Source organism: Equus quagga, chromosome 11, assembly GCF_021613505.1.
Source record: "Equus quagga isolate Etosha38 chromosome 11, UCLA_HA_Equagga_1.0, whole genome shotgun sequence".
Classification (NCBI taxonomy): domain Eukaryota; kingdom Metazoa; phylum Chordata; class Mammalia; order Perissodactyla; family Equidae; genus Equus; species Equus quagga.
The window spans coordinates 55268505-55280407 of record NC_060277.1 but is presented as its reverse complement, the minus strand read 5'-3'; the positions used below and the strand labels follow the sequence as shown (position 1 = coordinate 55280407).

General features: G+C 47.1%; 1 protein-coding gene across 3 annotated transcripts in view; it reads right to left on the bottom strand.

Annotated features, from left to right (window-relative positions):
* Window positions 1-9709: 9709 nt before the first annotated feature.
* Window positions 9710-11903, bottom strand: part of SLC17A5 (solute carrier family 17 member 5) — a 69919-nt gene continuing 67725 nt past the window's right edge. For 2 of the 3 annotated variants that reach the window (XM_046675302.1, XM_046675306.1), the window contains one exon: window positions 9710-11082. In XM_046675302.1, the coding sequence (XP_046531258.1) occupies window positions 10945-11082 (138 nt within the window). In that variant the 3' untranslated portion in view covers window positions 9710-10944. The remainder of the gene's footprint in view (window positions 11083-11903) is intronic. The other variant, XM_046675303.1, reaches the window with a different exon arrangement.

Genomic DNA, 11903 nt, shown 5'->3' with positions numbered 1-11903 from the left:
GTTGAGGGTTAGAGAGAAAGAAGACTGGGTCACACTGCTAAAGCCATCCTAGTGGTGGCTCTGTTCTGGGATGGCTGATGGGAACATTTATTAAAGAGGTCTGGACAGCAGTAGAACACATCTTTAGCAAAGACGCTTAATTAAGCCAGCTCGTACATCTCCTGTTGCCCTTAGGAGGTGTTCACAGGTCGGGTCTGCACAGTTTAGAGCTTGGGTGCATGGACTCTGAGAGTAGACTGCCTGCATTCTAATCCTGGGTTCCAGGCCCATCTGTGCAATTTATTAGGGGTGAGATTTGGGGCAATTTATTTAACCTCTCTTTGCCTCAGGTTCCCTATCTGTAAAATGGGAATGATAACAATATACTTACTTCAAAGGGTTGTTGTGAGGATTAAATGAGTTAATATATGTAATATTCTTAAAACACATGGTGTATGCACATAGTATGAGCTACAAGTTTGATAAAAAACATTGGTTGGCTATTGATCACATATAGTTAGGCAGCTAGGATGCGGATAGAAAAAAAGTCTCTATTTTTTTTCAAAATCTGTATATATGTAAGTAATCACTATATATATATATATAAAGATAATGCACAGAGAGAACCCCTTGGGAAGAAATGCCAAGTCAGTCTGGAACACAGGCTAGTTCCACTTCCCCCGTGACACTTGCTAACGTTGCTTCGCTGATGTCCACAGAAATTGTTGCAGTGTTTACAAATAAATCTCCAAATATTTAACAAAAGTGGTGCAAAATACGCTAACTAGGTCTCAGTGTTCTTAACAAAACGGGACATTTTTCCAAACGCAGTGCTGAATTGGGCTTTGTTTCTTTTTAAAATCGCTTCACTCCCTCCTTCCTTCCGTTTCACCGGGAGAGTGTGAGGGGTCAAGAATGTTTTGTGAGTTTAGATACATTTAGATAAATTGCTCAAATCGCCCAAGGTGACCCTATAGACTAGTATCCTGGTTCGCCCAGACAAGCGTCCCGCTGCCGTCAGCGCGCGGTTAGGAACAGCATCCCCTCGCTCTTACAGGTCTTCGTGTGGACGGTCCACCACCTCGTACATAGGAAAAGGAGAGGCACCTGCACGTGGCGGCGTATCTGGAATCGAGGTGTTAGTGTTTGGGGCTTCCTGTGTTCTTGGAGGCGGGAGGGCGATTCAGCGGGCGACTTTCGGTGTGGATGGCCTCGGGCTCCCGCGCGGGCAGAAGGCTGCCCTGGACGGGCCGGGGCGCCGCTCCCGGACGGGCCGCTCCTGCCGCAGCCGCGCCCGCGCCCCGAGGCAGCTCCCGACGCCGGCGGCCCGCGGGCTCGGCCGTGTCCCCGGGGCAGACCAGCCCCAGCCGAAGGCCCGGCCCCCGCTGGCAGGCCGCGCCCCACTGTCCGCGCTGGACGGTAACCGGAGGACCTAGTTCCGCATCTTAAGTTAAAAAGCAAGAAAAAAGAGTTAAGAAAGAGTCACTTTTTTAAAGCGCCCGTGCTGCAGCGAGCTGTGGGCAGCCCAGCAGGAGTAGATCCCGGGGGGCGGAGTGGACGCTGGGGGGGCGGCGCGGTCCCAGCCCCTCCTCCGCTCCCGCGGCGCGCAGCCGGGCGGCGTGCCAGGCGGCTGCGTCCCCGGACGGGCGGCATCCGGTCTCCGAGTACCGACTCGCGAGGCGGCGGCCTCTGTCCCGAGAGCTCAGCGGTCCACTCCGCCCCTCCGGAAGGCAAGTGCCCGCAGTGCGCGTGTTGCCACCAGGCGGCTTCAGCCTGCAGGATTTCTCGGGGTCCGGGGCAGCCCGGGCCGCGCGCGGCGAGCGGCTCTGAGGGTCGAGCACCGCCGCGTCCCCCGCCCCTGCAGACGGAGCGGCGGGCGTGCGCCTGCGCTGTGACGTCGGGGCGGCAGCCGCGGTTGACGACAGACGCGGGGCGGCGACGCAGGGCTGGAGGAGGCGGCAGAACTGAACGGCGTCCTCCCCGAGGCCTGGGGTCTTGGCGCTTGGCACGACCTGCGGCCGACCTGAGAGCCGCCGAGGGCCGCTGTGTGCGCGCAGGAGCCGCCCCCGCCCGGCGGGCGGTGCCCTGGGGGGCTCGAGAGCTGCGGCCCGGGCTCCAGCGCCGAAGACCCTGGATTCGAGGCTCAAGAGCCAGAGCAACAGTCAGTTCTGGGGCTGAACCTGAGTCTTTTTCTATTTTTTAAACTGTGTTTTTTCCTGATTTAAGAAAATCAAATTTTATTTTCGAGAATTTAAAATAAATAAAAAAGCTCGAAGGAGAAAAAGTTTAAATAATCTATTATCCCAATATCCAGAAATAACCACTGTTAACATTTTGGTGTATGCATTCAGTTTTTTTCTACGCATGTTATATAAACAAAAATGGAGTCACTGTACTCACGAGAAGTGAAAAGATACACTCACCCCAAAACACCCGCACGTGCACGTCCACTGCAGCGTTTTTCCTAATTGCCCCAAAGTGGAAAGAATCCAAACGCGCCGACACCTGACTAGTGGGTGAAGGAAGCCCAGGGTGTCCATTCGGTGGAATATTATTCGGGAGAAAAAAGAATGAAGTGCTGATACACGCTGCAACACGGACGAACTTTGAAAACGTGATGCTAAGAAAGAAGCCAGACACCCAGGCTGCATGGTGTATGATTCCATTCCTAGGAAATGTCCAGAATGAGCACATCTATAGAGACGGAAAGTAGATTAGCGGTTGGCAGGGGCTGGGGGGCGGGAGGGGGGAGAAATGGGGAGCGGCTGCTAACGTAGATGGGTTTCTTCTTGGGGTAATGAAATGTTCTGGAATTAGATATGTGATAGTTGCACAACTCAGTGAATATACTAAAAACTACTTAATGGTACTCTTTAAAAAAGATGGATTTTATGGTATGTGAATTATGTCTCAATAAAGCTGTTATTAGAAACAAAAAAATAAGACACTGTTGGTGGTGGTGCCATCAGGAGGCTTGCGACTCCTAGTGCCCTGTGCAGGGCACAGTGGAGCCCTGTGGCCTTTCTGCACCATACTTTCCCCTTCCTGTGCTGTATCAGACATGCTCTGCTGCTAGTCATGGAGTTTTCCTGGCTAATTTTTTGGAACTGGGTGGCCAGGTCAGGTCCTTCTTCCTCATCTGTCTACTCTGGAAGCTTGGATGAAACCTGTCCACCATGGGTGACCCTGCTGGTGTTTGAAATGCTAGTGGGTGGCACAGCTCTCAGCATCCCAGCGACAGGCAGCTGCCACAGTGTGACAGCCCACAGACGGGGTGCGGTTCCCTTATGGGGAAACGAACCGGGCCGTGCCGGTGAGAGCACCAGATCTTAACCACTGGACCACCAGGGCTGGCTAGCACACTGTACCTAGTAATACATTATGAATATTTCCCTAATATTGCTAATAACTACTCTTCTGCAACATTTTTATTTTTAATTATCAAAGTAGTACACATTCATTATTAAAAAACAAAAAATTAAATACTGCAGGAGTGGAAGTTAGAAAGTAAAGTATTTCTCCTCCTGCCCAACTTCAACACCTTCAGAATACCCGCTTTGAAATTATTTTGATCTCACACTCTTCTGTTCATAGAACCTTATGTTCAGTGCAAGCCCACCGTCTTGTCTTATTTTTGTTTTTCCTCTCCCCTGTCTCTACTCTCATTCTCCCCTGCGTTGGCACTTACTCTAATGTCTTTGTTATATGTTCTAAATTACAAAAGTATCCTTGGAAAACATTACATTTTTTTTGTATGGGTTTTTAATTTTAGGAAGTGGTTTTGTGCTATAAATCTTTTCACGTAATAATTTTTGAGGTCTGTTCATATTCCAGAGTGATCTTATTCCATAGTACACATCCACCACATTTAACTTGTGCATATTCGTAATGCGGGACATCTGGGTGCCTCCAGCTGTGTCACAATGAATAGTGTGGTGTATACACTGCCTTAGGTACTCGAGCAAGGATCACTCTGGGACATATACCCAGGTGTGGGGCATTATATGGGGCCAAAGACATATTCCTTAATTTAAATACAAACATTTTGCTTTGGGGATGGATATGCCAGTTTATAGTCCCTCCTCTTCCCTCGTGAACAAGAATTTTCATCTTCCCACCTCCTTTGCTGACACTTGGTAGCATCAAACTTTCTAATTTTGGCCAATCTGATAGGTCTAACATAGCATCTTATTATAGTTTTAGTTTGCATTTCTTTTTGTTTCTATAATTACCAGGGAGTGTGACCATCTCTTCATGTACTTGTTTGACATCTGGTCTTCTGTTAAGTGAATTGTCTATTCACTGTTTGCTCATTTTTCTGTTGGGTTTTCTGTCTTTTTCTTGTTGATTTGCAAGAACTCTTTGCATATTCTAGATATTAACCTCATACTGACAAGATGTTGCAATCTCTCTTCCAGTCTCTCATCCGTTAACTTTGAGTGGTATCTTTTGCTGAACAGAAGTACTTAAGGTAGTGAAATCCATCTAATTTCCCTCTACTCCTAGGCTCTAAAGATATTCCCCAACTTTTTTCCTATTCACTTTCTAATTTTACGTTACTACTATTAACAGATCTTTTTCTATATATATATCAACACATACATAATTTGTTAACAAAAATAGGATAAAATAATGTATATTGTTAGGGAACTCTTTTTCGTCCTCCAACAAAATATATGGACATTCTCCTATATATCTCTCTCAGGTCTTTCTCACTTTTTAATGGCTGGATATTCTTCTCCTTTATGAATATGCCATAACATTTAACAATTTCCTTATTGATGGAAAATTGACACTATTCCAAAAAATGCTTTGTGCTTGTTCAAGTATTTTTTAGGCTAGATAACCATAGGTGGAATTGTTGGTTCAATGAATATATTTACTGACTGACTTACTGCCAAATTACTCTCCAAAAATGTTGGAATGATTTTTATTCCCATAAACAGTGTTCAAACATGATTTTTAATGGAGGCAGTATAGCACAGGACTAAAGAGATTCTGCTCTAATGTCAGAGACACCTGGTTTGAATCTTGTGTCTGTCACTTAGCTGTATGATTTTCTCAGTTTCCTCATCTGTAAAATGGTGGTGCTGATAGCTCCATGATGGGGCTGTGGGGAGAGTTAAATAAACGTTAAATGGAGAGCCCTCATACAGTACCTGGCACCAATTCTCTACTCTGGGAAATTTATAAATATTGTTACTTATAATAGTATAATACTAGACACTACAGCATCCAATTTTGAACATATCTTTACTATTTTCTCATCTAATTTAGTTTTTATTCAGTTGAGAGCCTCAGATAGTCCTGATTCAATCCATTCCATTCTCTTCCTCTTCTTTCCAACCTCCTTAGACTTACCGCGGAAGAATGAGGACTCCAAAGATTTAGTAATGTGCACCCCACATCTGCTTGCATCTCTGGCCAGTCGAAAGCTGGTAAGGGAAACTCACCGTTGTCCCTCGTCAACCTCGTCAGGTCTGTTTTACTGTGCGGGTCAAAAGGCAAGGCGGAAAGAAGGACTGGTGCCTGAGGAAGGCTTCCAGGAGGAACAGAGAGGCCAGGGGCTCCGGCAGCGACTCTGCAGCTACCATTCCTGCTATCAGCAAAGACTGAAGAGGGGTGATGGGAGAGAGGCCCGCGGCCGCCACAGAGCAAGGAAACCAGAAGGATGGTGGGAGGGGAGGTGTAGAAAACACAGTGAGGTTTCTCGACTTACTTTTCTCCTGCCTTCTGAACATTCAATTCCCACTGGGAACTAAAGGTCCTCTCCCCAGTCCTTGCTTCCCATCCCACGAACTGAAATAACAAGGTCCGTGGAGCCAAGGATGGGATGGGACAGCTCCTCCGAAGGAGCTCATTTCAGTAACAGCGCCGAGTGGGAGGGCCGGTCTTTTGTACTTCACCAAAGTGTCCCAACTGTTGAAAATTTCAAACTGGTCCGTTAGTAGAAATAATGAGTTAAATTTTTTCATGGAAGCAACTGAATTGTGTACTGGCATGCTTAGGTTTATAGAAACGACAAAATTTATTGTCCTCTAGAATAAACATGGAATAATTAAATACCCTGAATGTCCCCCATCGAGCTAAGGCGGTGATACAACAGTCCCCGCCGGCGTTGCTCTGAGGCCCAGGGCTAATACTCACCAAGGGAGAAGTAAAAGCCTTGCGTGCCCTTGTGCACAAGGCTGCTTCTAGGATTTCTTCTAATTAATAAGAGACGGTTTGTCCTTTGAATAATAGTTTGATTCCGTGCTGGGGACAGATGTCGTCAAGGGATTTCCTTGGCCTAACGTAGTGGTCTGAGCCAGGGGCTTCTTTGGCAGAAGCTGGCGCTGGGAGCCAAGGTCACTGGCTGGGTCTCTGTAAGGCAACGACCTCTCCATCAAAAGCCAGAGAACGTCTCTCTGATCCCAGCTTCAAATGGGTCTTGCTTCCTGCATATTCAGGGCTATTGTTACGTGAGGAAATGTATGTGACCGTGCATGCAGGCGCTGTTATTTATCACTTGTTCTCTGTAGCTGGTGGTGATGAAAAAGAACATCCTGTGGATGCCCCGGGATAAACTTCCTGCCGCTGACGACAGAGCAGCTCCAAGCACTGCAGACATCTGACGCCGCTTCTCGGTGTTAAAAAGAAAAAGTGCATGATAACAGATGTTGTATAGGTAATTTACACAATATACACACTTAAATTTTCTCTAATAGCATCCCAATACTTCACACGAAACACTTCTTGAGCATTAAAAACAGCAGAATAAATCCTATCAGGTCGCTGTCAATCTCACCCACAGCTGCGTGGGGCGCGGGGGTTGCGGGCCGCCCGGCGCGGGAGCTCCCCCCGCGGGGCCGGCTCTGCGCGGCCGGCGCTCGGCGGGGCGCCCTCTGCTGGCCGCGCCGGGGGACGCGCTTCCTGCCGAAAGGAGCCCGCGGGGCTGGGGCGGCCGGCGTGTGCGGGGACGCGGCGCCTCTGAGCCTCCCCCTCCCAAACGCAAGATGCAGTGAGAGGAAGCAGGTGCTCGGAACGTCCCCGGTGTGCTTCGCCATCGACCACGGGACCAAGGCGCGGAACGCTGCTCGCGTCGCCGTCCTCCTCGGCCGTGCCCGTCCTCGCCGCTTTGCACGGCGGCGCGCCGAGGCGGTTTCTGTGACCCCGCGCGCAGCACGGGCTTTGGGATGGGCTTTTCTGCTAGGGTTGCTCTATTGGCTGAGGCATCTGAAAAGGCTTTGTGGTCCATCTTAGTTTACATTCCTGTGAGAAAAATCATGTATTCTTCAGCCGAAATCGGACCTTTGCCCCCCATCTGTTCCTCGGAGGCAGCGACGTGCTTTTCCTGAGCAACCAGGCCATGGCCAAGTGCCCCTTCTGCCGTCACACATACATTCTCTATCGGTATTTTCCTACTGCAGGAATTTTATTCTGAACAGTGATAAGCTGCGCGCAGACAGATTAGATTATTTACAACAGAGTCTAAGTTCAAACCTGTCGTTCTGATTTCTTGAAAATGAAACAAAGGCGGAAGTAAGAAGGGCACCACGACGGCTCACGGGCTGCTGACCGCGGCGCTGGGCTCCTCTTCCTCCCTGACCCTGACTCTCAGGGTCAGCCAGCACGCTCATTCCCACTGGGTTTGCTTGTTGGGTGGATAACGACGTTTCACATGGAAGGTTTCAAAGGCTGGCGCCTCTGAAGCAGAAGGTTTGATAACTCAGAATGTGAGCTGCATGAGAAAAGCGGTTTGCTTTTTTTCACTGCTGTATCCTGGGCACAGGAATGAAGCCCGGCTCAGAGTCAATGCTCAATAAGTATTTGTGGCATAACTGGCAGGAGAATTATTTTGCCCATAAAGAAGTAAGCTATTCTCAAATACTTTCAAAACCGCTTACCGATAACTGCTACTTCTTTTGAGGTTAGCGTATCATTTCTTCATTGAAAGATATCCGCACATTCTTTTGAGAAGAAAAAAACATTGAAAAAAATATGAGACAAAAAATTCAATTTATAGTCCATTTAACCAAAGGGATATTTACTAAATATTTATTAAGCAACTAAAACATTAAGACAAACACATGCTGCTCTGAGGTGGGCTGGATGCACCTGCCCGCAGGACCCTCGTGGTGCCTCTAACAGGGAGACAGACACACACGTGTTCACACGTGTTCTTAAGAGAAGGTCATGGCGAGAAGGGAATCGAAGAGCCTGACTGAGTTCCAGGGAGGCCTCGGGAGGGGAAGGACTGTCGAAGGCATCTCTGTACCCTTATTACCTAGCAAAGAGTAGATGTTCACATTTGTTGAATGAATGATTTCTTCCTCATAACTGAGCTTGAGCCCTTGAGTTTAAGATAAACACTCAAAATAAATAACGTGGTGTTTTAGTGGGTCAAAGGAGGAGACCACATTTAGATCATGGAGAGTGCAAGAAATCAAGGGTCATGAAGGAGGTGGAAGGGTCATGAAGGAGGAGGATGAAGAGCGACCTTTCAGGCCCAAGGAATGACATGAGTAAAGGAAGGGGGCAGGGAAAATGAAGAGCTGGTGGGGAAGGGTTGAGCAGCTTGATGCAGAGGCAACAAGGTGTGGCGGGAGATGGGGAGATTGGGAGCAAAGGAGTGCAGGCTGCAGGTAAGTTTCATTGGGTAGGCAAAGGGAAAGCAGGGGGCTCGCCTGGGGGAGCATCCTGATCAGGGAGATGGGGTGTATTGGAACTGACAAGCCAGCACGGGTGGGAAGTCGGACAGAAGAGGACCAGACTAAGGCACTGAGACCACTTAACTTTTCTATTCCAGGTGGAAACAAAAGCCACAAAATTTTATTTAGATGGCAGAGGAATTAAAAAAAATTCCAGAGACCTGGAAAAGTGGAATGGCAAAGACAGGTAGTTCCTTACACACAGGGTTTGGGGTGGGGTGGGAGACTAGGGAGGAGGAAGAATGAAAAATGACTTCAGGTGTCTGCCTGAGTGACTGGGGAAAGGAACTTTTAACAGGAAGACAGAAAGTGGCAGAGACAGCTGGCTTTATTGGGGATGAGAGTGGAGGAGTGAGGCCAGATTTAAACAAGTCTTAGTGCAAAGAAGACAGCGGCTGGGGATGCCCTGCGGGCAGCTGGAAACCTGGTGGTGAACACGTGGCAGCTTGAGTGACAGCTGTTTCACTTTGCTTTTGTTTGTAAACATTTTTATTTGAATGGGTTATACTGCCACATGTGGTGAAGTGAAAAATCACTCTCCTTCCTACCCTGGCTGCCTGTTCTTCTCCAGAGGTAACCCTGTGCCCAGTTTCCTGAGCATCATTCCAGAGATATTCTATATATACATAAGTGTTTTTACGTTCCCAGGAGAGTTTTGTATTTTTGTTTTCTAAAAGCTAGAGAAGACTCGTGTGTCTTTGCGACAGAAGGAAAAGAACGAGAAGAGAGGTAGAGGTTGAAGAAGCAAATTACTGGAGGAGTCACTGGAGTGAGGTCGTAGAGGCAGTGGGAGAGGATGGGGCTGGCGACGTTGCTTCAGCAAGAGGAGCGGACCTGCTCAGGGCTAGGAAGGGGGCAGCCTGAGGGCAAGAGAGATTTCTGATGCTGCACCGCTCAGACGGCCCAAGTGCCCTCAGCCTGGTGCCGGCAGAGATGCGTGTAGGGGAGATGGGTGGCTTGAGGAGGATGGCAGGATGATGTAAAATTGCCACTGTGGACGCTGGAAAATACCACAGAACTGTCAGAGCCAAATATCCATCCAGAAAGGTTTATTTTGATGATTTGTAAAAGAAATATCATCATACCAACTTAAAGCTATTTACAAATTAAAAAATAATTTTACAGAAACGTATTCATGTCATATTACATTAAATAGTTTTAGTTAAAACGTTACAGGTAGTGTTGAACAAACACAACAAAACATAAACCAAGTTCTAAATCACATAAATGCCTTCAAAGTGTGCTCGAAAACCACTTAAGATGGTCCAGGAAAAACCTGGAAAAATATGATTTCGGGAACCAGCGGTAAAGAGATCACATCACTGGGTGCAGGTGACGTGGCCGACTAACAGCCACTTGAACCTTGAACTGCAACCAGGAGCTCAGACGCAGGCGGAAAAACACCTAAGAGTTCTTCTTCAATTTACTTAGTCTGGTGTAGCTCACAGAACACAGGACTTGGAAATTTACACTCTGATCCATGTGAAGGTAGTTTTAATCAAGGAGGATGTTATTTGTGGCTAAGTGGGCATCACACTCTTTTTTTGCAGGCTACCTGCCAATCTCTGTTCCAGGGAGCCGGATGGGGCAGCCCTCACGGCGTGGAGCCCGCTGCTCCTGCCCGCCCTGCTTTAGCACACGTGAACAGCCCCAGGGGAAGAACGCCGTCCAAAGTCCGGGTGCTGACCTTGCTCTCGGATGCGGCCTCTGATCAACACTGGCGCTGTCCCCGAGGCCAGGGCCGGAATGCCTGGCAGCTGCCCGGGTACGCTTCCCTCAGTGCAGTTGCCAGGCCACATTACGCAGTGGCCAGCAGCTCCGTGGAGATGCTAAAGTTTGAGACCTGAGTGTCAGGGATTGCTGCTGACAAATAATTTTTATGAGGAAAGTGAACAAAAACAGGTGTTTACCGAGACCTGAGAATTATTATCTACTTTAATTAAGCAAAGGTACAGAGAGGGATCCATTTCAGCTCATTCCTTTAAGTATGGCCCTTAAAAATAAACAGAACTCCCCTACTTCATATTGCCTGACTTGCAGCCAGGTATGTGACCCTAAAGTGTAAGTCCCAGCATACATGTCATTAATAATTAAAAATAGCCATTTTTACTAATCTGGTAACTAGTGACATTTCATGATTACAAGCCTTAAAAATTTAATACAAGTACAATTTTTTCTTGTACACAGAATGCTCACACATTAAAATATTGAAGGCACTTTTAGGTTACATGATAAACAAAAATACATCAATAGAGAGGACTGTTTATTGGTTCCTTCAGTTTCTGTGTCCATGGTAATCGCTGAGAGCCCAGTTCTGTACTTCACCTTTGGCGAACAGTGTGAAGAAAATGGCACCAAATACATTGATAGCAGCAGCGATACAGAAAACAGTTTGCCATTCTGCAATAGTGTTCTATAGAGAAAGAAAAAACCGCAAAGGAAAAAAATGTTTGTTTATAGTCCACTTTATAAAAAAGACTGTGTCACAAGAATGTCACAACAGCAGCATTATTCATAAAAGCCTCAAGGTGAAAACAACACAAATGCCCATCAACAGTGAGATTGTCGTGTATTTGCTCAATGGAATACTATACAGCAATGAGAATGAATGAGCCACAACAACACAAATACATCTCACAAACAAAAGGGTAAGCAAAAGAAGCCAGACACAAAAGAGTACATGCGGAATGATTCCACTGATATAAAGCTGAAAATTAGACAAACGAATTGATCCTGTTAGAAGCCAGGACTGTGGCTCCTCTTGGTGAACGAGGAGTGCTGGGGAGGGACACCTGGGGGCTTTGCAAGGAAGGCACTGTTCTGTTTCTTGATTGGGTACATGGATGTATTAACTTTGTGAAAATTCATCCAGTGGTATACTTAGGATTTGTGCATTTTTAAAATACACATTATACTTCAATAAAAAGTTTACTAAAAATAAAACACATGGCATGTCCTGGAATCACGTGTTAGCAGGAGAGTATTATGCTCACACATCATCTCCCAAGTCCTTGGGTGGGAGGAGTCAGGTAGATAAGTAAGGAAGCATGGACTTTGAAGTTCAAGCCTGAGGCCCAGCCTGAAAGATTCCACAGGACTCTTGAATGGCACACAACACAGGACACATGTGGGATTTGTCAATAAGAGATGAACAAAACACAGCCGTTCAGTGTATAATCCAGTGGTGTAAAAATATTAAGCAGTCATCTAATTTCTGGGTCACAGGACTAATTT